This window comes from Fringilla coelebs (genome assembly GCF_963513975.1).
Source record: "Fringilla coelebs genome assembly, chromosome: 2".
Classification (NCBI taxonomy): domain Eukaryota; kingdom Metazoa; phylum Chordata; class Aves; order Passeriformes; family Fringillidae; genus Fringilla; species Fringilla coelebs.
This window is the reverse complement of record NC_140029.1, coordinates 9572615-9599224: the sequence shown is the minus strand read 5'-3', so window position 1 is coordinate 9599224 and position 26610 is coordinate 9572615. Positions and strand designations below refer to the sequence as shown.

The 26610-nt window shown below is 35.2% G+C and overlaps 1 protein-coding gene across 1 annotated transcript in view; it reads right to left on the bottom strand.

Annotated features, from left to right (window-relative positions):
* Positions 1 to 26610, bottom strand: part of CFAP47 (cilia and flagella associated protein 47) — a gene marked incomplete at both ends in the record, with an annotated part of 261624 nt that overhangs the window by 115280 nt on the left and 119734 nt on the right. The window contains 3 exons of the mRNA XM_084200984.1: positions 7129 to 7266; positions 16302 to 16413; positions 25766 to 25939. Coding sequence (XP_084057110.1) covers positions 7129 to 7266; positions 16302 to 16413; positions 25766 to 25939 — 424 coding nt within the window. The remainder of the gene's footprint in view (positions 1 to 7128; positions 7267 to 16301; positions 16414 to 25765; positions 25940 to 26610) is intronic.

Here is a 26610-nt window from a genome sequence, read left to right as displayed (position 1 = left end):
CAAAGTGAACCCAGTTTTTACTAGTGCTGTGTCACAAAAGCAAATAATTGTTCTTATGAGTTGCAGCACATACAAGGAGCACAAGCCTTTCCACCTGACAGCCAAATACCATTCAATCAACTGAATTATAGAATCTCCCTTGCAACTGTAAAATCAATTGCACTATTTCCCTAGAAGTTTAATATCCCCCAGCTTGCAATTCAGCACTTTCAAAAAAGAAAAAAAAAAACAAAAGGACCCCAGGAATGCTGAGTACAACATATCTTCATTTCTATTACAGAATGTAATTAGCATTCAATGATTTTACCCCTTCTAGCTACCAGGAAACTAAATTGACAACATTTCCTTGAATATACATGAATTTTTAACTGAACCTTTAATATGAATTAAATTTGATCTTATGATATGAAACTACATGAGACTTGAGTGAGAAGCCAGCTCACTTCCAGAGAAGGTTCACTTTTAAATTCTCCATCATACTCAGGCAGGCTCAGTATAGGCACCCTCCTCTTAAAAAAGTGCTAAATACTGAGGCTAAGAATGCCTATTTCCTACGTGAAGATAGCCCAGAATTACAAATTTTATACCCCAATGAGTGATTCCTGACTGCCATTATTAGAAAAAAAATTATTCTGTATTTACAGATCAAAAATTTTTTTTTTCCAAAATACTGGCAGTTTGCTAAAGATATCAAAGTAACCAAAAGCATTTTATCAAGTCTAATACAGTCTTAGTGCAGTGTTTCACAGGAACACAGCTAGGCAAATGAAAAGGGATTAAAGCTGACAAATGTCTATTTTTCTTTTTCAGTATAACCCTTTTACTTTAAAATGAACCTTTCAAGTTCATTAGGATTTGGGTAACTTTCCATTCTAAACTCAGTCACAGAGTAGGCATTACATCTTATTGCCCTAAGGAAAGGCAAAAAGGCAGCACAAAGTAACATCATACACACAGAAAAGGCAACATTTTTTTTTTGGATAAAAAATATGTCTTCCCTGAAAGAGGTATTCAGGATTTCTGTTGAGCACCCAGGTCATTTTAGGAAAATGACATTTATTTCTCTATACATCCATAAAGTACAAAATCACTTCTATGAAAAAGCACAATGATGAAGTGGGCAGATTTTCATTAGATTTCAGAAAACATATTGTGGAGTTGTGTGAGCAATTTATGTCTTCAATAATAAAAAGAAACTATGAAGTAAAATTCCATTAATTTTCGAGCAGATCTTTATGCTCATGTAATAATGTTAATAAAATCTTCCATGCTGATAAAACCAACCATGTTAATAAAATCAACCCTTCGTTAATTTAATGGATATTGTCTCCCATATTTAGAGTAGATGAAATTTATAAGGTTGTTCTTACTAATTTCTCAATATATTGCTGGGCAAATAAGGTGGAGATAACCAATAAATCCAGAGAAGTTACTGAAAGCAGTGCTGCAATTCTTTCTAACATTCAGTAAAAATTAATGTATATATCACATTATGAAAGAAGATACATTCTTCCTAAATAACACCAATATGCTTCAATATATTACTAGAAATACTAATCACATTTTTACAATTAAATCTAAATGTCACAAAACTTCTTGCACACACATACATTCACTCTCTGATGACAGTGTATAAAATACCATCTGTCTTTTGCCAAAGTGGGAAACAGTAGTTCCCTAATATTTAAAATTTCATAGTTGTGCCAAGAACTATTAGGACTCTACCCACAGAGAAAGCAAAAGAAACATTTTGAGAGAGACAATCCAGACCATAACAAATAAAGCACTGCAAAGAAATATCTATTGCCTGCCCTGCAAAAATAGGAGTGATCCTTTGCTAGTTAGTTCAGCAAAGCTACCCCATAACTGACTGTGTGAGGAGTTCCCAGTGTCTTGGATAAATTAAAAGCCAAGAATTCTGAGTGGAAAATTTATTTTCCAGCTTCTCTATAAACAAAACTCCTCAGAAAATTCAGGTTACTGAGAGGACAAGAGATGGACAAGAAACTCATCCATGAGAAAACATTGACATGAACTGAGACTTTTACTAACAAAAAAATCACTTGCACAATTATAATGGCCTTATCACAAACAGTCTTCAGGAATAATTTCTAGCTTCAAAGGCAAACAGTGGCAGCTGCTCATGTGCAAGCTTGTCTAGTTAGCAAAGTCTAGCACTACTAATAATATTAATAACAACAGCAACAGGAAGAAGAAGACGAAGAAGAAATTAGATTGGAAGGAGAAATGTGCTTTATTTTCTTCTCTTTTTGTAAGTTATACTCCCTGTCACCTTAAAAGCATAATTTGGACTCGATCTAATACTTTGCTTGATATTTCTGAATTGCATAGTTTTCAGAAACTTGAAAGAAATAAATATATGTATATTATCATTAATATATATATAAACTTTTCTCTGGACTTGTAAATCTGTTTATAAATTAGCTTAACTGTTGGATTTTCCAAACAGGCTCTGAGAATCTTTATTCAATTATTTCCTCTGCTTGAGGGACTGAACATAAACCTTGAAGGAAGCTGTTCTCACCCTCAGACAATACTGTTGATGTTGCAGTAATTTGAATGTCAAATATCTTGGGGAGAATTTCTTATTTTTTTGTGAAAGATTAATTTGAATGTTACATAATATTTAGATTAATGTAAAAGACTCAAGTCATTATTCAGCTAGAAAAACTCCACACTGTAAGACTTATTAAAAAATCCCATAGTTGATTTGAACTCTACTTCCTATGAACTGTCCCATCTATTAGGCCACAAAGTTTGACTTTTTCCTGTTTTCTGGCTCAGTGAACACTTTCACAGGTCACAGCAACTGAAACAGGATGATAGAGGAGACTGATGGGGACCTTCCCTCTATCCTCTCCTCACCTCATTATCTCCAGCCCCAGACATGCTTACAGGACTGTGAGGAACTGGTAAATATTAGTGCTCTTTTTCATTACCATTATGTACTCTCTGTGTGTTTATAATTCATTACTTGCTGAAGGGTAAAATAATAATTGTTTGTAAGCATGACAAGGTAGGAAAGGCAAAATTATGACCTAGAAAGAGCATGTCAAACACTCCAGCATAACAACAAGGGCACTGGCTGCAGGGAGACTGCTGCTCTGTTGCTCATTTCCTCTTAAGTTTCAAAAATGTTATTATTTATATCACTCTGAATGTTATCTGTCACAGACAACTAGAAAGGGCTTACACCTGGACCTGTCATGTGAGCCCCGCTCATTATTTCTGCTAAGGATTTTGTTTTTCAGATTTATTTTTTTTTTATTAAATGGGCTATTAATTTAAAAATTCCATACATACACATTTGAGGTCTGCCAGACATAACAGAATGATGTATTTCTCAGTAATACAGTTTACAGCCTATACAGACTTTCAAAAAAGCATAATGCATATCACAGACATTTCAATCGGGTAATAAAATTTAATCTCTTTATATGCAAATGCAATCCTACATGCTATGATATCCAAAAATAAGCAGATGTACAGGTTTACAAGAGGAGTGACTCATTTGTGGTTAGTGCAGATGCAACACTACCTGCCTTCTCAGCACAATAATATGACAACACCTCCTGCAGGAAGGGTGATGCAACCTGAAGTTCAGCAGCAGCCTCACTCTGTGAGCAATTACAGATTGCTCTTGTTATTAATTTTAAATGGGCTTCCATGCATTGTTTGCACAGATTTTTAATTGCACACAGTACCATGCCCCACGACATTCCATGTGGGTCATAGGTCCTTTAAGCATTGCTATTTCTGAATTGTTTCAAAACAACATGTTAGTTTACTGGGAGGATCAAGCTGTTCTGAGTCTCAGAAGGGCACAGGAAAATTCATAACATCCAGCAGACTGCAGTGCTGCAGAAGGGCACCTACTGAGAAAGCTAGCAGTAATTGAACAATCTTTTTGACAAAGGAAGAAGGCATAAAACAGTCTAATACTTAATGTTCTACATATGCTATACCATTCCCCAAAGCTTGTATGCCTTGGCATAAGTATAGCAGCAAATGTGAAAATGCTATTAAAAAATCATAGAAAAACAAACAAACAAACAAAAAAAAACCCAAAAAGTAAAACTAACAAAAAACCCATAAACAAAGCAAGCTGTGGTTGGTATTTTAAATTTGCAAATATGCATGCAATTTACATGGGGATTATTTTCTCTGCATAGGTCTTTATTTCTTCCCTGAAGAGGGAGACTTAAACTAATCTGAAACTGGAGCACACCATGGCTGAACATACAGAATGTAGATTGGTCTGAAAAATAGCTTAACTACCCAATCAAAATTTATGGGCTGGTAACTTAAATTGATTTTATAGAGCAGTCCTGTTAAAAAGACATTAATTCCAGAAATAAATATGCACGTGAGACGTATCAATTATATTTCAATATATTAAAGGTATGCAAAACATCTTACTGCATTAATACTGAATAAATCCTATCATTTAACATTGCATCCTCAAGTCTTATGATCTTGTAAAAGAATTATAATGAAAGAATGCTAAACTTTTTTATATTTTTGCCATCCTAAGTATTGTTTACCTTTTAATCACTTCAACAGTTGCTAGAACAAAGACATTATCCTTATATGAAGACATCTTCCTTATGTGAATACCCCATAGTGCTCCCCCATATGTTCAGCCCTCAGAGATTGATTTCAAGCCTGGAAGTCCAGGATAACCACATGTGCCACATTACCTTCCAAAGGCATCAGGTGCTCGAGGAATCACTGGGAAGCAGTTTTTAAACTCAACAGGAAAGACACTCAGAGACATCTCATAAGAACTACAATGACAACTTAAGCTAGAAAACATTGTCTGCCATTGAAAGCCTGGTTGAAGCATAAATTAGCTTTAAGAAGACAACTAAACCAGGCTTTGCTAAAATGCATGTCTGGCTTTGCCAAAATGAATGTCTGGCTTGGCCCCTCTGACTGTGCTTTTTCATCATGGCCTATTTGCAACTAGTGTACCTTTCTGATGTTTAGCCTTTCAAGTAGAAGGAAATTCAAAAACTTGGCAATGACATAAAAACCCAAATGCATTCCATAAGACAAAGTGGGAAGTAAAATCTTTGGGTAAAGACAACATTTAGGGCAGCCACCATAGGACAACAGCCCATGCAAAATTCCCCATTCTTGTACAAAGAAACACTGAGAGACATCTCTGCTGGCAGAACACTGCAAGCTGGGGCTGAAGTGCCAGGTTTGTGCTGAGTCCTGCTGCTGGACAGAGTGTGAGGGATGCTGAAGAGCAGAGGGGGATAATCCTAATGATGCCCTAAGCATTGCCAGCAGTCCTGCAGCTTGAGTCAGGACAGTTTACTAGAAACATGTAGGTCATAATAAGACAAAGATAAAACACTAGAGTTGCACAAAAATAGGAAAAAATGGCAACTGAAAGAGAAGATGAAGTAACTTGAGGCAGCCATATAGAAATAAAGTGTGCAGACTGCTCCAGTTAGCAATGGGATTTTCTGTGTGGGAGTGATTATCTCCACGTAAATTAGTGGCAGCAAAAGAGCTGATTCAGGCTGATTAGCTGGCTCCTCTCAGCAAGATATTAGACTGATATTTTATGGTATTATTTATTGTCTTTTAATGTGTCAAACATGTTTGAAAATTTAAATAGACCAATCAGTCTGACACTGTCATTAGGGAATCACATGAAGCAAAAGTATTACAGTAATGATAATAGCAAACCATGAAGTTACATTGGATTTTCTACCTAAGAACAAAACCCTCCATTCATATCAGTGACAGGGACAGTACTGAGACATCCACTTTCCTAAATTATTTTCTTGCTTAACCTTCTATGTTTAGTTACTTTAACTTACAGCCTTTACTAGTTTTTGACTGATAATTCCTAGATTTGCAAATATCTCATATGAGAAAATGTTTCATTTGGGCAATTAAAGCTTAACTAAATTCATTAATATTCTCAGGTTTTCAGTAGAGATTTGAAGATTATCTCCCATTTACCTGGCATCACCCTCTATATTGTTTTCATTATTAATTCCACTTAATATCTGGAAAAATTATAATTCTTTTCTCTACTATGTTATCTGCATATATAATCTTAATTTAATCCTTTTTAAAATCCTTCTTCTGTAAAGTTCCAATGAGGTGTTGCATGAGTTTTAATGTAACCAACTTCCATGTTGCTGTACAGATTATTAATAGAGTATAAAAGAACAGACTTTCTGATATTCACATTGATTTGACTCAAGTTATTTCTAATTTATTGATAAAATGAGCTTCTAATTCTTCTTAGAGCTTGATAAATTCTAGCTTTAATTTATCTAGAAAATACAGTTATAAAGACAGAGATCTCCAGTCTGCAAGCTCTTCTTAATTTCCGAAAAACTCAATATTGACTAAACCAACTTTTTTAGTTTAAAACTTTCCTTGATAGCTTTCCCTGCAAGAAATATTCTTTAATCAATTAAAAAATGTTTGATAATTTAAATATATACCAAATTAGATATTAAAAACATAAAGAACGTGGTTCTATAGGCAAAATTATACTTGCAAATATCAATAGGTGAGTGGAGAAATTAATCTAAAAAGAAACAAAAAACCTGGCTTTGTCTATTTGGTGTAACCACAAAAGTGTTCTTCTGGAACACTGAAAATCTCAAAAGTAATGCAGATACTGCTTAGAATAAAGCAGGTGTTGACAATATGAAAGTAAATAGGTATTCCTGAATCTTTCCTTTTGATTTTATTGTACCAAAGGAGTATCTATGTCTGACTGTTATAAGAAAGTTTTTTCCACAGAGCCAGAAGTGAAGCAATATGGATTTCAGAAAAGGCCTGCTTTCACTTCAGCACTAACAGTATTATTGGAGAGTTCCAAAGAAGCCATTAAGAACATTCTGCCCCTCTACAACAACAAGCAACAGTCACTGACACTGTAAAAAGAGGGGGGGGGGGAAAGGAAGAGAAAAACCTCAGCTTAACAATTCATTAAAATGTTTCAGAAAGCACAAAAGGATTTCACATTTTTTGTAGGCTGTGCATACTAAAATTCATTTAATTTTAAAACACATTATGGTGTAATTTTATGAAAATTGACAAGGAATGCATCCATAATAACAAACATACCAGTGTCAGCTGCAGCAGAAGCTGGTGGAGTCCTGCCTGGTGGTTTCTGAGGGGCCTTTTCACCAACTTTCCCCTGTGCTGAGCTGCTGCCTTCAGGCTTCTTCTCGTCTTCATCTTGAGCAACAAATGAAATTACACCTAAAACAAATAGATACCAGGTGTTGTATTACACAGGAATTAGCCTCACAAAAACAAACTGCCAGACATGCACAAGTATTTCCTCAGTTCAAAACTAATGCAAAATGAAGTACAACTTCCATTCCAGGTGTCAGCCATCCAATTAGAATTTATGATATTAAAAAATATCTCTTGAGTAAGTGCCAGGAAATTAACCATTTTTGTCCCCAAAGAGCTCTTCTACTTGCCTGAAGAGATCCATAATGGGCACCTGAAAAAGATCAGAAGTAGGAAGCACAATACAAACAAGGACTTCATAAAAGTTACAAAATCTGGTGATCACTAATTGCATCTTTTTCCCAGCTCAATTTTCTGCGTGCAGTCTTGATAGTTTCTGTTATTCCTTTTTAAATCACAGTGTCTCATTCTAGTGATATAAGAGAATAACTGTAATAGTTAAAATATTCCTGTGATACATTTTTGTATTGCATGTTAAATTCTAATCAGATGTGACAAGATAAAATACAGAGACTATGAACCCTGAATTTATAAATTGCCAGATCTCTATTTAATAACATAAAAACTAGTATGTACAGGGTTCCTTTAAATAATACTAATGCTATTTTGGAAGATTTTATATACTGGCTTCCATTAGTATCTTTTCATTTCTTCCATTTCTTGCCTCTGTTCAGTAATTTTAAATCTACACAAACTTTTGGGAATACCAAATAGCATTCTACCTGTATCTAAATTATTTTCCTTCAATGTTTAAATATATTTTGGAGAGTTTCTAAGCCAAAATAAACACATTTTGCAGGTTTAATTATTGCTTCATAAAAAATCTGAGGAGGTGACATTTTATGCTATTATATAATAAGAAATGTTCTCATTTGTGATTATTAGAATCTTTGTGAAACATCTCCAAAAGGGAATTTGTTAATTGTGTCTTCCAATTATAGTTTGGAAAACTATAATTAATGGAACTTTTAAAATTTGAAATGGGGAATTTTTATGAGAGTCCCAGAACAATTTGATTTGCAAATACCTACAGCTAATGGCAGCCTTTGTTTCTGCAGCTTTGAGTGGGGCAGAGGTGTGACATGACAAACGCTGGTAAACTATTCCTACTAAGGATTACATTAAATGACAATAAGGAAGAATCTCTTTTTCTTTGAGAGACAGCAACTGAGAAGCGCAGGCATAAAACACTGAAGTTAAAAAAAAAATTTTAAAAATGGAAATAGGCTTCAATCCAGAGGAAAAATCTAATATATAACATCAAACTTAAAAAAATTAGAATCCCAAATTTTCTTTCATTAAGAAAACTCTACTTAAATGCAAATAAACTAAACTAAACTAATTTAAAACTAACCTAAAGAATTTCAAATGACAGTTACTAAAATTACTCACACTAATTAAGTCAGAACTTGGCTCCAAAGAGGAAGAGGAGTGACTGCAATTTCAGGAAATTACTCTTTTTTTTTTTTTTTTAATCTTTAAGATAAGATAGATGTGCAAGAAGGATAAAAAAATAAAAACATTATGGAAAGGATAATGAAGACTGAAGAAAATTCTCAAGGTATATAAATCTTGATGTAGGAGAACACATGGAATGGCACTAATAGGTAATGGATCATAGGATAAATGACTAATTAATGACTAATGACCATAGAATTCTGACTAATTAAACTGATTTTATGTCTCAATAAAAAATCCTACTATTATTTTGCTCTATAGAATCACAATATTAGGGAGAAGCAAAGTGAAAGAGAGAATTCATTAATTTTAAATACCAATCCTTGCCATCAATATGCTTAAATTTATCAACAATTAGAGTAAAATTAGTAAAAATATGCAAAATTATAGCTTTGAAGTTGATCAAAAAGTCTTGGCTAAATGCTAATCAATACATTCATAAATTCTACCAAATTATTACAGTAAAGAATATTTTGTTACAATTAATTTTAAAATTTTAGTAAATTTTCTTTATAGTTCTTCCTTCCAGTGACCATGGAGGATTTTCTTTATCAATTTTCTGTATTTCAGAATCATGAATTATCCATATGTGAGCGTGGGAGAAAGAGGGACAGAACAGGAGCAATCACAGGAGCAATTTAAGTAATGAGATGGTAAAACAAAGAGTGGCTTTTGTTCTCTTCACAAAATGTGGCCTCAAAAGCATCAAAATAATTTGCTGAAGCACTTGAATAATAAATTTTTATTTGCAGCAAACATTGGAATGCTTGAAAAGTTCCAGAAGAATAAATTAGTAATGCTCAAGAATATTTCAAGAGCCATGAGAGGAACTATGGTAACTCAAAACTACTTGAATTGCTAAACCACTGTGCTGATAATCCACCAATTGCCTGATCAAAAAGTCAGTGAAGAATTGCAGTATAAGTGCTGACACTCCATTTTCCTACTTCATGAAAACCAGAGCTCAAACAAACAGAGTTAATAACAATGAGGTTATAATCTCGATCGATAAAGGTGAATTAATTGATGTGGTGAATGCAGATCTCTGCAAGGCTCTCAATTAAATCTGTCAAAGTATTTCTAGAAAAAATAATGAGTTTTACTACAGATGGTATACATTTTGTAACTCAGTTTATCTGCTTAATCTTAAAATATTCATAAATTGTCTTTTGTAATTTTCATGGGCACCAAAGTATCTACTACAGTCTCAAAGCTATTTGAATATTTTAATAGGGGAAAATAAAAGGAAATCATTGCTGCAAGAACTCAAATAACAAAATTAAAAAGTGTATTAATTTCATGTCAAATCTAAAATGCAGAATCCTTATTACTGGGGACAGTACATAGTATGATCTCCATGACTTGAGTTTATAAAATAAGGCAGAACATTTTCATAGAAAGTAATCCTAATTAGAATGCTCTCCTGGTTTGGGAGTGAATGGTGCAACCCACTGACCCTTACTGGATCCTAAGATAGCAGATATACATAAATATATTAATTTATTCAAATTATGGGCTACAAAAATATTCCTGTCAAGAGATATTTTACAGAATGGGAAAAGGAATTTTATACAATGAAGAGTAATAAAAAGTACTTTGTGCTCTATGAAGTCATAAATAATACATTGGAAATGTGCAGAAATGCTTCATCAGAAATTACAGATTTCAAATAACAAATACAAAAAGCAATTTTATATTTTTCATGTGGTTCTGCTGAGCTTGGCTCCTCTGCTTTTAAAGAGCTTTGACACACAAAGTTCTGATCTGGCTGTGAATGCAGAGTCATCTTACAGAACTTCTACTTACCAGTGCAGCTCACTTTTCATTATTGGTGCTACAAAACAACTGATAAATGATAATCTCTTCATGCACAACAGTCCTCAATGTTTGGGTTTTTTGGTTTTGTTTTGGGGTTTTTTTTTTTGTATCCAGTTGCTCAATTCTGACTTCTCTGTCACACATTACACAGCAGTGTAACTTGTCAAAATATCATGGCTGACAATTTTTAAAGCACACATTTAAGACCAAAGCAGACTTCACCTACGTCCCAGAGATACAATTCCCACTGATTCAACTGGCCACAGAATTATGCAATCATCTGTTATAGAAAACAAAGACTCCTTAGCTGTCCTTTTGCATATATGTAAGATACTAAACTTGCATAGATGATCCTAAAATTGTAAAGGGAATAATACAAGTATTTCTAGAATTCTATTGAAAATTAATAATTAAAATTTACATAAATTGAGGATGTCATATTTTTGCCGACACATCACAGATTTAAAAGCTTTCTTTGGTCAAAATATCATGGCACATTTTCTAGCTTTACTAGCCAGTGTTGAAACATGTTATACAACTACAGTCCAAATATTAGCACCAAAGTCTTGCTTTCTATTGCTTCAGAGAAGAGGCATCCTTTCAAAAGGAGGCCAGCTGTTTTATTTCTCAATAAAATTGTAATTACAACACCCCATGTTAGACTGACTCATTGGCTATATACTACACACCCCCTGTATCCATGATCACAATTATGAAAGCAAGAAGTGCTCAATGCTCTCCTCTGTATAACTTAAATTGAATATTTGTAAGATACATAGTGTGCATCATTACTTTCTGCTGCAGAGAGATGATAAAAGTCCACAAAATCCCAATATTTTAACTGGAAAAAAAAAACCCAGAAGGCTATATGGCCACAGAATTCATCACACAAATCTGAAAAGATACAGAAACATTTGGCTTGTGGTTTAAATATACTGACAATAACTTAATAAGGTCTTGGGAGTGGAAGGAGGAGTTTTTATCTTTTCCTGGGTTTTTTTGTAGCCAATGAAATCTATGTACAGTTGCTGCCACAGAAAAGTTCCACAAAAGAGTTAATATAAATTAACAAGATAAGTGTAATTTATGTAGCTATTTGGCCAATTTTTGGTTCTTGTAGTTTTTCTATTGACAAAAAAAAAAAATTTACTGTAGGTTAGTACAAAACTTTATAATCTCTATTTTTCCTAGGAAAATTTCTATGATGAGATATATAAATCCTAAGGAGTTTCTGTAAATCCTACTACTTCTTGGTATACCAGGATTAAATAAATTGCTCCCTACAACAAAAAATAAGAATAAGCTTTAAGACTCATACCAAGGAGAAATGAGCAAGTGGCAAATCCTGCTATCAACTAGCAATCATATTTGGCTTTGTAGCATTTAATAAAGAGATGAATTGTTTTATTTATAATGCTTACTGTCTTTTCTTAATGTGACAATGAATCCTCAGTATGGAAGGGCACAGGAGCCTGAAGCTCCTTCTGGACGGACAGACGGACGGACGGACGGGTGGATGGATGGGTGGATGGTCGGTCGGATGGTCAGAGGGATGGTTGGAGGGATGGAGGGATGGAGGGATGGATGGATGGATGGATGGATGGATGGATGGATGGATGGATGGATGGATGGATGGATGGATGGGTGGATGGGTGGGTGGATGGATGGATGGTCGGTCGGATGGTCAGATGGTCGGAGGGACGGACGGAAGGAAGGAAGGAAGGAAGGAAGGAAGGAAGGAAGGAAGGAAGGAAGGAAGGAAGGGAGGGAGGGAGGGAGGGAGGGAGGGATGGATGGATGGATGGATGGATGGATGGATGGATGGATGGATGGATGGATGGATGGATGGATGGATGGATGGTGTGTGCCAGGATCATCTTGCTGGGCCATGCCAGCAGCTCCTCCAGTGCACTCTGGTGATCCAGCAGAGCCATTCACAATAATCAAGCAACCAGAAGAGCCTCCAAGCTTTGTCTTTGCCACCACTGAATTAGACTCAGTTTGTCAGGGTGATGTGTGTGAAGAGGAAGTGCTCAAGGCAAACAGGCAGGTGCTGGAAAAACAGCTTAGGCTACTGGAAACTACAAAGATCATCTTTCTCCCTCGTGGGTGTTTATGATTCCATTGAAATTATAGTGATCGGTAAATCAATTTGCAGAATTCCAGCAAAGAAATGGACTTTTTTTTTTCTTAATGCCAGTGTCAAATAGATACTAATGATAAACAAGTTAAATCAACTCATTTACAGGCTAGAATGTATTGGCATGATCTTCGCCACCTCAAAACTGTCCTACAGCTGCATCTGACAGGCCTGGAAATAATATTAAATGATATTAATTATTAAAAATAATTAATATTATTTAAAGGCCTGGAACTTGCTGCCTGTTTTTCTTCAATTTAAGTTTCTAAGCATGGAAAAGCACTGCCTAATAAACATAGATTCAGTTAAAAAATTAATGAAAGGTAAGACATAAAGTTAGAAAGCTCCTTTCCAAATGCTAGGGGGTTGCATGAATAAAAGGGCACTGACTATGAAAGATTTGTGGGTTTTTTGCACAAGACATATTCAAGTATTATGAGTTTTGCTGCATTCTTGAAATATTCTGGTCTATTCTGTGGAAAGCAGAAAAATTTGATAAAATATAAAGCAATCTGTAGAAGATGCTTTATCAAAGCTAAAGAAAATTGCTTGATTGCTCAGAAAACAGACTGCTGAAGGATTTTATGTAGTGACAGTATCTTGTTTGAGGTGTTTATTTGCTATTATTTCTGTGTTAAAGCTGTCACGCACCTAAAAACTAGCTGAAGCATGTAATATTAGCATTTTATTGGAATGCTTCCAAATGGGCTTTAGAAAATAACTGGGCCCATTTTTAGCTTAGCAACCATAAAACAGCAAGACAGAAAGCAAAAGCAGCATAATTTTGCAGCTATATAATTTTGGAAATAAAAGGACTTGGAAACTAAATGAAAAATGCAAACCATTTGCTCAGTACAACTTACAGGGTAAAAGTTCTTTCATTAGAATTTATTTTAATATGAAATAAACTAGTATTAGAATACAAAGTTTTACACTCACAAGTTAGGAAGTTCTAGACTTGAAATTATTCATCAGCACTAGGACAGAGTCCTCAGCTAGGTATAAAAATAGTTCTTTTTTCCTTGCAGGAAAAAATTGACTCCCTCTGCAGATAGCTTTGGAGCACTGCTTTTGATTTTGTCATTCCACCTGTTCACCCCATGGATTATTTTCTTCCTTCTAAACAAATTCACCAGACTGAATAAAGAATAATTTTTTTTTTTTTTGGAGGGGGGGCAGGGAGGGCAGAGGGGAAGTATTTAAATTATATTTTTCTTATAGTGTCTTGAACCTAGAAAGGGTTCCTGAGTATTGCCTAATTCCCACTTGAATCACGTATATCTAATCTGTGACTCTCAAGATTCAGGCTGCCTGCTGAAATATCCTGAAAGCCAAAAATGCATTCATATATATATATATATATATATATATATATATAATTATTTATTTATTTATTTATTTATTTATTTATTTATTTATTTATTTATTTATTTATTTATTTATAGGGGGGTTTTTTGGGGTTTTTTTGTTTTTTTTTTTTTATCTTTGACATTGAAGTTTCTCAGGGCCTGGAAACCTTTCTCTGGAGAATAAATATGACTTTCCAGCCTTGCACAGTCTGATGCAGACAGAATTCCATTCTCCTTGAAGCCACAAAGAAAGCACTTCCTAAGACGTTACCTTAGACAGGACACTTGGTAGTCAGGTTTACATCAAACCTAACATCAGACAGCAAAATCAGCTGCTGCTTTTCACACCTGTGATAGTGGCCTCTCTTCCCTCCACCCCTCTCCCTGCTACAGCAGCTGAATGATTAGAGAGCGTGCACGGATTTCTGTGAGAGAGCCAAACCTGTCTCTGTTCCAGGGGAAGAATGAACATGATTTCCTGAGGTAGTGATTAAAGCAAGCCCTGAGCCAGGGGGTGAATTGCAGATAACTGGGCCCTGTCCTTTTCAAAGGATAACTTTACCCTTCTATCAAGTTATTTTAAAGTGTAAAATAAATGAACTTTTCTGTGAAGAAGGGCAGATGTGGCTTCCCAGCATTTGAACCAGTAACTTTTTGTTGGGTTAGAGAAACTGACTGTTCTCTCTTTTTTCACCCAGTGAACATATAACACTTCAAAAGATAATGGAAACCATTGTGATAGAAGTCAAGGAGAGAACTTTGGAGATGTAGATCTGAACATGCCATCTATGTCCCTTTGAAGGCATGGCTTTTATCACCTGGTATTAATTTGCTCTCTGATAGATCCCTTGGAGCCTCTTCTACTGAAACTTTCATTATATATAAAAGAACTGGGGATTTTCTAAGGCAGAAGAAGAGACTATTCCTAAATCTTTAATGCTTTAAAAAAAAGCCATGCTAAAATATAGTACATCCTCAATATTTCCTGGTGCACATTTTTGATTGAAAGCTGATTCCTATTCATATAGCATGATTTTTGTTCCAGGGCTACAGATCAGGGCACTGAAATCTCCCTATGGCTCGAGGCCAAATCTTGTTACAGGTATTAATTTCTTTGCACAAGCCACTTGTGAATTGAGATGGCATTATTAGTTACATTTTACATATCAGGTACTAAAAGCAAAATGGCCAAAGGAGCAAAGTAGTTTGACATCCTCAGGGACAAGATTTAATAGCTTTTTAATGCTAAGAAAACAGCTGTCATTAATCTCAATTGTCCAAGAATGTAGCAGAATCAAGTGCTTGGAGTTAGGAACGCACAAATTTGAAACTACACACACAAGGCATTTTCTATTGAGAGATTTATCCATTATTGGGAAGTTAAAATCTTTCCCTGAGTGTGACTCAGTTCCTTTAGAGTAGTCTCCTCTGTTTCCATAATTCCCTCCCAAAGACATTTGTACTTTCCTCTGCTGGGTGTTACTACAATAGTTACCCTACAGGGAAGGCAAACACTGATTCTACAATTTGATTTTCAAAACCATGCTTTTCACATTATGAGCTAAATAATGAGCACCATGGAATTTTTGAACCATTACCAAACATATAAAAATTATGAAAATTATGAAATCTGAATTGTTATTGAAAAAGAAAATCAGGAAAAACATTAATGATGGGATGCTGACATTGGTTAAAAATATCCAGAGTTTTGCTATTATATAATTAAAATACCATTTTAAACATGGATGGATGCAAATTATGAACAATTAATTTTAGATCTCCCTAGCTTCCACATATGTCAAAGAAAGAGCCAAGTTCACTGAATTCTATTTATGTACTCTTGCCTTGTGGTCAACAGACTGAACATTAATTAAGGGAAAAAATCAAATTCTGGTCTCTGCCTTTACATCTTTGGTTCTAGTAGTACTAACATATCCAAAGGGACTAAGCAGGTTGTGGAAAATTAAATTTAGATCTACAAACCTGGTGATAATTCAAAAATCATTACTTCCTATTTAGTCAATTTTCATGAGACCAATTAAATGCATAAAGTTGTTCATATGCTGGCATTTTCAAAGAACCTGACTACACATTTAGCAGTAAGATAACTTTAAAAACAAAAATATGAACCAGCTTAAAAACCTGAATCACCAGTAATGATAACCTTACTTCCAGAAGAAAGGTTATGCAGAAAAAATGCAAGCATTAGGTGTAAGGAGATCTAACCTGCTAATTTATAGGGATATTTTATATATTTGAGTTCTAAATTGTACCTTGAAAGACTCCTCGTCTGCAGGGAGATATACTCAAAGTGTAAGCAGCAGTGTCCTCTGGGTTGACAGCCACATCAGGGGCACCACTCAGCATTGAGAGATTGGAATACACCTGGGAAGACAAATCACATAGAGGAAAACTCATCAAAAGCAAGTAACTGTTGCAAGAACACCATAGAGACAATATCCATTCTGCTTCAGAGAGTAAAATAGAAAATGTGGTATCAGTAAGTCCTAAATTTTATGCAAATAAAAGAATACACACTATAAGAGAGGTGCTGGTATATACAGATGATATCAAGCACAAATTTTGAAGTCATTGCTCAACATGATCAAAAGTATATTGACCCTGGAACTGCTTACATATGCAGAGATTTGCATAGTTAGGCCCTTAATATTTTGCAAACATTTTTGTTAGAAATATAACAAAGAGGTTCAGCAGTCCTGATCAATCTAAATAGAGCAAAGCAAAATCTGAAGTGTCATTTTAACATCATTTGCTAGACCTCAAGTGATATTGAACTGTGCTTTTTGATACGTCCCATTTTGTGAATGACACATACACAGGGCACGCATGGTAACTCTCAAGGCAATGGAGAGACCAACAGGATTGTAACATGCAGAACTTAAGATTTTGCAAACTGTAAAGCCTATTGGGAGAATATAGGGTGAGTATTCTTTAACTGCATCTCATTTCTTTCTCTCTTGTACAGAGTTACTACAGAGGAATTCTCTGAGCAGCTGCTCATGGTGATGCCTTAGGATTTTAGTTTTATATTTTTCAAATCCTGTACTGCATTAGTAAATGACTCTAAACTCTAGATAGAATGTTAGTTAACTGTCTTCACTTTTGGTCAGACAAAACAATCCTTCTAGGCCTGAAATTCAAGGACACCCTACTGCCTCAGGCCCTGAAAAGTATAAAGAAAAGTGAATTGGAGGGGGACAAACTGGGGGAATATGACTTGATTACCTGAAGCTGTAACTGGGGGGTTAATCCCTGATATGTAAATGGACCAAACTTGTATCTGTCTGAAGAACTCATGACCATGGTCCACTTTGGGTGTAGCCCCTTGGGGAGGCTTTGTCTGCCCTTAATGTAACTGAAGGCCCTTCATTAAATATATCTGCTTTTATTCTCTTAATTCTGTCTGGCCTCTGTTTTTAGGTAAGCCAGGAAAAGGCATCAGTGAAAAAGGTATTTAGGTCCGAGGCATCTCTGGGCAGACCTGGCCTGTGAAGCATCCAAGTGGATACCTGAATTCTACAAAGATTTCCTTTGCAACACTAACAGCATTAGATACACATTCATTTTTTAAGTAAACATATTTTCTTATTATTTTCTGTAGAAAAGAAGCATATTTTTAAATCATCTTTTCTTCTGATAGAGACAATCATTGCCTAAAACACATTCCCTCTCTGTGGTATTTATGTTACTGTAATTCCTTTTTCAGGTGCTGGTTCTTCTAAATCCAGAATTTCTATACCAAGTAACAGATTAAAAAAACCTGTAAAGCAACAGTCTTCCTCTTCCCAATAAATCTACATTTCACACTGGATATTAAAAGTCCAGCAACCAGAAAGAATAAGAAGAGACTACTTGGCAAGAGGAAAAGAAAGGCTAAAAAAGAGACAGATGAAAAGACTTGCTGAATTGGCACTTGGAGAAAAATAACTGGAAAAAAAAATCTTTCAGTTGTCAACAAAGAGCAAAGCATAGGAAAGGCGGGGCTGTTACACACTGAAGATGGGGAAGATTCATTTATTAACAAATAAACAATAAATTAGTCCCACTCCTACATTTATGGACTTTTCCATTTCAGTTCACAATGGATGTAGACAAGAGTGAAGGATAAGTACCTTAAAATACAACTAGGATAATAAAAATGTCAGCAAATTACTAGGGATAGAAATAAGATTAGTTTAAATGAGATTTCTATTTAAAGAAAAAGTAACATGGAGACAGAAACAGAAGTAGGATAAATGTGATTAATTTTAATTGGATAAAAAGCAGAAGGGTAGGGTAATACAGTTCTATCAAAGACTGGACATATCAGACAACTTTCTACCAAAAGATTTCAAAGTAAAAGGAACACTGCTGGCATGGCTGACTCATGAAATGCCTCTGGATTGCTGATGAGTAAATATGAACCAGAAGTTTGATTTTCAGTCATTCATGAGAAATTTTGGTCACTTTTTCAGAGTAGTGAACTAACAGAAACTAAATTATTTTAAAATGAAGTTTTTAATTCTAAGGAAGCAATTGTATAAGCAAATAGGAGAAGGTTGAGTAGAAGCAATGAAATTATGCCAGTACACACATGGTCACTGTTTCAGCGCTTGAATCCAGATCCTGGATCAAGAGACATGAAGGAATTCTCCCTTTCCTGTCCTGCATCAGATTAAACCTTTTGGGATCAGATGCTCACTAAAACTTGTACATAACTGATTCTGACCTCAGCCTGCTGTCACCTTTCCAACTGCAGTCGTTAAAATCATATCCCTCAAGCTGCTCACTACTCCAAAGCTACAACACAGATATTCAGCATCTTATGGAGGGATCACCCTCATCCATTTACCAACCCTATTTGTCTCTGTTATTTGAGTTACTCACACCTCAGCCAATCTCCAAGCAGTGGTCATGACAATACAGTCCCCTACTTCCAACCTCCTGAGAAGGTTTATGGTTGTGACAGGCATCACTCACCAGGTACCTCTCATGTGTTCCTTAAATAGAACTTTGTTTTGCTCCAATGGCCATGTGATTTATCAGCTCTTTCACTGAAGCTAATTAAAATGATTGGCCTCAAATGACAAATGGATACTAAAAGTGCATGCCTACGCTTGCCCATGCACACAGGCAATTTATCCTAATATCAGAATTCATACTGAGACTCATTCTCATTTGTTCACAGACATTTGGGATTCTATATGGCATAGTGCTGCATAACACATCTCTGCTAACTGCAGGTCTATCACAAAATAACAATACATCCAGGAATGCTCAGGAAGGGAAAAAGTTGGGAGAATTTACAAGTACACATAGGGGAAAGTCCAGAAATTGCAGATTTCTACAACAATAAGTAGTTGCAAAGATTTTGTAACTTTAGAGGAAAGTTTTGAGTGTAGCAACAAAAGAATTTATACACAGTAAGCTTTAAGTTAACTTTTTTCTGAATATCAGAGAGAGAGAGCTATTTCTTATTAAAATGCATTTTTATGATGATTATATGTAAGAGCAGGACACAATTCTAGTCACAGATGTAGCATTGAATAATCTTATAACCTACCACACTGTGTTCCCAAAGGTACTTTACTATGCCTAACAAAATATTTTGTGGATCACTACTGTTAGGCAAATACATTTTGAAGGAAGAAAATAGGGCATAAATTGGGGTGCTTTTACAACAACAAAAATACTATTGATTTACAAGCTATTTAAAATTAGTCAAGATATGGAATTACTTCTTCCAGTTAGTGGGAGAGGCAGTTTGTCAACTTCTGCCCTGATGTGCAACCAGAGAACAATGAACAATTACAGGCAGATTAACCAGAACCCACACCAAGGGTGGGGCTGCAGAGATCTGTACTTACTCACAGCATTTAAACTGAGAGAAACAGGCAGATCTGCAGATAAACACTGAGGAACACACAAAATTTATCAGGCATAAATAATTGCATAAATAATAAATAATAAATAGTTTCTTAAAATATGCTACATCACTACCACTCAGGAAAATAGAATTGCAGAATAACTCAATGGAACCAAAATGTAAATTATTATTTAAATTATTATTGTGATGGTGCACAACATTTGCTCAAATCAATGCATAACCAAGGATTTGGTTTTTAAATTATAGTATTCTCCCTTTTCTTATATATCAAGTCATTATTTACACACAGCCAGAAAGTATAAATGGAGTATATGTATGAAATGCTGCAATCTAAAACTAATTTATCAGCCACTGGTTTGAAAACTCATTCTGCAGAACTGTAATATGGCTATTTAACATGAACAGAAATGGAAAACCAAATTTCAAAATTACAGTAACTTTTTCCAGAGGTGAATAACCAAATAAGCATGACTCCAAAAACTTAAAGGCAAAGTGATGAATGGATGTAAGAACATAGTCAAATAAACTTCATTGTGTCTTAGTATAACAAAGTTAGAGAGTAATACATTCAAGGTTTCCATTTGAAAATTGTTTCTCAGGTCTGTTTAACAATTTTGAGAGGCTCTACTTGGCAAAAAGTTAATGCTCTTTGACCCTAGGCCAGAACCAGATCTGCAGGAGTGTCTGATCAATCTGACAACCAGACTCTTCACAAAACTCTCAAGAATGGCAGTTTTCCAAAAACAAGCCTCCATTACTTTCCCTCATCCACCTTTCAGCACAAACTTTCCAAATTCCTGAGTCACTAGGAACTCAGTTAATTCTTGCAATCACTCTTATTTTGCCACACTGAAGTAAAACATCTTTGCATTGCACTGAGGATATTCCCCCAAATAATTCCTGCCTGTTGAGCAACAATCTGGAGTTCTACATAATGAAAAATGCTACTTAATCCAGATTTGTTCCTAAACCAGGCCACCTGTCAAGACCACTAACACATTTCAAGAAACAAATTTGACCTAAGACCTTACTATGCCCTTAATTGATCTAAAAATTTCACAAGTTATCAAAAAACACCTGGCAACAACTACAGTTTTTCTGAAATTCTGTAGGCCTTTGAACCATTCATAATGGCTAAGAAGATTGCATTTTCTTTAGTGAAAAGAACCCCTGTTACAGAAATTCTGGCAGATACAGAGGAAGCCAAAGGAATTGAAATTGAAAGGACAGATATAAATTGAAGCATAATGGAATACACAGATCAACTTGTTGTTAAAGAATATAAACTTGACCTTGAACAACCAGGTTACTGCACTTGCACCGAATTTATTCTCAGAAAATCTCAGATACATTGCCAAACAAGAGTTAGGCTGAACAGGGAAGCCCCTCTTTAAAGGTTTATGGTATATAATTTATCATTGTGAGGCATTTTTTACAAATACCTAACCTTCATGACATTGTCTTGGTGACATTGTAAAAACCCAAAATGGATATATAGAGAACAGACATAAACAGGCTGAAAAACAGGGGATTTCTTGTTTTTTCCACTATGTATTCTACAATTTTATAAAATACTAATAGTTTGTGTAACCTAATGCCTGAAAGGTAATTTAACTGGGTCTTGAGATTCCTCTGGAGAGTTTACTTTAATGGCATCTATTTTGAACAGCAATGAGAAAAACAGTTGCACAGTTTTATGTTTTTATTGCAAAACCATGCCTTGAAAGAATTAGGCGCCTTTAAAGCTAAAGTTTCTATCAAAGGTATCATTAGAAGGAGCCATCAACATATCAGACAATTATTTATATCCAGTTGACAAAGATTTGTATAAATAAACAAGAAAATTGCATTTGAAGTTTTGTCATGAGACTGAGAGATTGGATTTTCATAAAAAATGCTTCACACTTCCTCTTCTTGTCGAGGGAATTGAATGTAATTTTACAGACACAAAAATCTATTTACACTGCAGTCACTTACCTTCTATTAATTCATCATCAGAGAAGGATGTGCTCTCTGGCTGATGTTATATATGCACAAATTCTTTATGAATTCTGTTGTGATTTTTTTTTTTCATATGTAGGAGGAAGTTAATCACAAGGAAGACTATTTGTTTTAAGATCCTCTAGAACCAAGCACAAAGAGCACAGTGGCAGCAGTTCCCTAAGGAGCTACACATCAATCAGTAGAAAAGAATTCCTAAAACCATTCATATTTTTCAAGGGAATTTATGGAAATTGTCTTTTTAATCATGGAAAGCTTTCTGAGCACTGAAAGTGTTTTGCTTAGAAGCTTTAAATGTAGACTGATGGAGCCATGCACGTGACCTCCCCTGAATTGCAAAGGCACTTCTTCCCTCCCCACCTCTAGGTCCACACTAATGTTTGCACAATCAAACCACATATGTAAAAATAATTGCTGCTCCAGACATAAACCCTCTGTATATGATTGAAAAGGAAAAAAAATATTCAGCTGGAAGAGGGTTGTCTTTCTGCAGTAAAGGCAAGGATTATTTCCTTCTTCCTTCTTGACTTAAATTTCATTTTCAATAGTCACTCTTGCAGTAGTAGCCTCATTTTGGCTTAGGCTATTAGAAAAATACAGCAAATATGAGAAACAGAGTAGCATATATATAATGTAATTGTATTTTTTAATGAAATGAGGGGTTTTGTTAAGTTTATAGTTTAATATATTCAGTTATTAAAATGAAATAGTGAAACTAAATTTACATCTCTAAGGCAAAATTAACCAAGTATTAGTTCAGCTAAATTACTTGTTGTTAAGTATTCATCGTGCAGTAAATTGCTTATGGACATGTCTGTAAATTATTATGTTTGTTAGCTACTGGCACATCTCATATCATTCTTGATATAGGTTGAGCTTTATTACTTCAGTAAATGAAATTCTTGTGGGGTTTTTTAATATCATGTGCATCCCAGTTAATCTCTGACAAATTACTTCATATGGTGGATATACTCCAGCAATGCAGGGTGTATGGGGCACATCAACCAATCAATCCAATAATGAAGATATTCATTAGCCAACAAAATTACAAAAGATTCCATCAAAACAAAAACATCCAAAATAATTACTTCTTGTTTTATCTTTGCTCTGTCTGCCAAGACTGACAACATTTCCTCTACCTAATCACCAACATAGCTACAGCACAACACAGAAAACTGTCAAAGATGCTGGATTAAACAGGAGGAGGAGTTATTGGGCTGCCAGCAACTGCTCCCAGGGGAAACACAAACAAATATAAAACCAGGCTCTGCTTCACCACAGACTACCCAGATATTACAGTAATCAGGCAGCATGGAAGGAACAACAGAAACAAAATTAGAATAACTTCATTCTCCCGTTGCCCTTTGCGCTGTATACATCCCAGTAAATAAAGCTTATTTGGCATTTCCAACAAAGCTGTGGGTAACAATTCTCTCTTAGAGGAGGTTTTCTGAATTCCTCTAGTAACTACAGATACCAGTGATCATGTTCTGGATTTAGTGATTAAATCCTAATTTACCGGCAGACTGTTTTGGAAATAAAAGCAAGCAAATGATCTTTGCTCACTCCAATAGCACAAGACACTACATGACATCTGCTGGAGAGTGGTGGAAGTGATTAATGTTGTTTGCTTTGTGGAGGGGACAGCTTCCAGCCTCCAGCAGGCTTTGTAACCATGCCTTTTCCAGAAATTCCAGCCCACCTTGCTCCAACAACTGTTCTGCAACTGCTCCTGGCTAAGAACCTTGCATAGAGAAAATGCATTATTCACACTGAGTAATTTATTATATGCACACATGCATGAAATAGCTGACCTTACTATTTCTCTCCCAAAGGTCCCAGAGCTGAAAGAGCACGCACAGTTGGATTGTCAAGCAGTATTTCACAGAGATGAAAAAAAGCACAAAACCCCTCCTTATCACAAAACCAAATTTCAGGGCCCAGAGAACACCCTCAAGGAGATCAAAGTTCAGTTGGACAGAGCTCACCCTGGAATAGTTACAACTATCATAAATTCATTTAATGCAATATTTCTGAAAAACACATACAATGAATAATTTTAATGTATTCATTTTGAACTTTGCTATTTCTGTACCTTTCCCTTACTTACATTGGCATAAAAAAAATTGAGTTCACACAAAATAGGAAAGCAGAAAAAACAGTTCTGCTGCCAAAAACATTCACTTCCTCCAGAGATAAAAGTACAAATACATCAGAAATGCAAATGCATTCACATCTGAAAAACTAAACTGTTGAAAATAAAAATGTCAAAGCTGGTGGTGCCCAAAAAATTTATTTCTTATTTTGTTTTGGGGATGATAATGAGTCAAAAAATAGGAATATAAACCTGGACCTTTCTGTGATATATGAAGTTTACTAAATGTAGATAGACCTGTGAAAGTAGAAACCTGGAAAACTGGAGAGTAGCAAGAAGACTTCCAAAGAAGGATTTTCACATTGGAATGAATTATCATTACTCAATAGAACACTGCTGCTGGTATATACATGATCTCTCATATCTTATGTTCAAATCATTACCTTTCAATTTGAATAAAGCAGCATTTGGACCTACTGGCACAAAGACAGACAACAAAATCACTCATTTTGCAAGTCCACACCACAAAGCTAGTCAGATTTTATCTTCTAGCATGTATATCATCCCATTTTCAACCCTTCCACAGAAGAAAAATTAAATATATATATATATATATATATTTACAGATGCTGACAATTGTTGTTAGCTGGCACTCCCTTGCATTGCTTCAATAGATGGAGCCATCCTGGCAAACACTGTATGGCCATAATATCTGAATGCTATCTGCTCTAAATTTAAATGCCATGACAGAGTCACAAATATGGATTTTCATGAGCAAGATCCAAGATGTTCCTGCTCAGGAATTTCTCTGCAGCTGAGAGAAAAAGCAGAAATTCATCTTTGTTGCCCCAATGTACCTTCTGCCTCTGCTGGCATAGGATATGGGATCCAATGCATAGGTGCAGAAGGTGAGGAATGCTACAGAAATAGTTTTATCACTTCCAAATTAAACATACAGACAAGATAAATAGTAGAAAAAATCAGTACTACAACAGTGATTTTAAATAGGAAAATGCGTTTGTGTAAACAGAGTCATAAAATATAGTTAATGGAAAGTATGAAAAATAATTATTATATTTAATAGTAAAAATATGTTCTTGAGCAAGAAAATCAATAGAACTGTATTTCTTAAGAATTTTTATTAACCTCCTCAGTGATCCATTGCCTTTCCACAACTCCAGTGATTACCTCTGAATTTTCTCTGTTATCAGCAAACACACAAAGCATTCCCAACTTCCTCCAACAGCTGGGCAATAGACAGTAACTGGGCCAGGCCACTGGGCCATGAGAAATTCATGTCTAGTGAGCTCCTGCTGCAATCCTTCCCTTAGGAGGATAATAATTTTTGTCTTTTTCATGTAATATTCAATATTTTATGAAGATTTTAGGAACCCAGTAATTCTCAGGCCCCTTCTCTGATTTCAAAACTGATGGACATGGCCATAGGTTTCAAATTGGAGAAGGAAAGATTAGCAAATGAACAGAGAACATTTGTAGAAGTGTTGTCCCCTCAGAAACGAGACTAAAACACAAAGAAATCTTTTTTTCCCATCAAGCACACAGTAAAATCATGCATTATCTCACAGATTTCCTGACTATAAACATATCCATATACTATGAACTATAGAAAATTTTCTCATGGACACATGAATTTTATTAGTCTATCTGCAATTACAGCAATTGTTGCTACTGTAATACATAATGTATCAGTCCTTGTCAGAAAAATATTTGTCACATTATTGCAAAAAAATTACCTTGTATTTTAGCATCTTCTTGGTATAATTGTGCACCCATAACATTTTATGAGCCACCTTTCCCACTTGGCACTCTATCACAATGCAATCCTGGGGCAGAGGTTTCTTCCCTATTCCCTTAAGACTAAAGATGTTCTGAGTTCCAGCTATAAGATTTTTCAGAGTAAGCTTTCCCTATGACAAAGAAAGGAGAAAAAAGAAGTTGTTTCATTACTCAAAAAGTCCTCTTTGGCTACCAAAGCAACTCCTTTAGTTTATTTATCTCAAATCTAGGTGACTCAGAATGCTTACAAGAAAGGGCTCCTATTGACTTTCCTAGTTCTTTAATAAACCCATTGCTAAACAGAGAAGTAAGCCAGAGAAACAAAACCTTTTATTTTAAATTTTTCTAAATCATGAAATTCAACAACATAAAGTTTTCATATTTCTAGGGTTTCTACTTCTTGGCTTCTACTTGAAAAACAAACATCTCCAAGAACATATGCTCTCATGCCTCCTTGTCTCTCATATAATTAAGTTTGCACACTGAATATTTCCACCTGTCCTGGGAGACCAGGGTTGAGCCTGGAGAAAAGGAGACCCAAGGGAAGTGCATTGCTCTCTACAAACACCTGAAAGGAGGCTCTAGTGAGGTGGGGATGGGTCTCTTCTCTATGTCTCAAGCGAAAGGTTGAAAGGAAATGGCCTCAGTTCGTGCCAGGGGAGGTTCAGATTAGACATTGGAAAGAGGTTTTTACTGAAAGAGTGCTTAGGCATTGCAATAAGTTCCCAAGGAAAGGGGTGGAGTCACCAACTCAAGAGGCATCTGGATGTGGCACTTGGGACATGGTTTAGGGGTAACTATG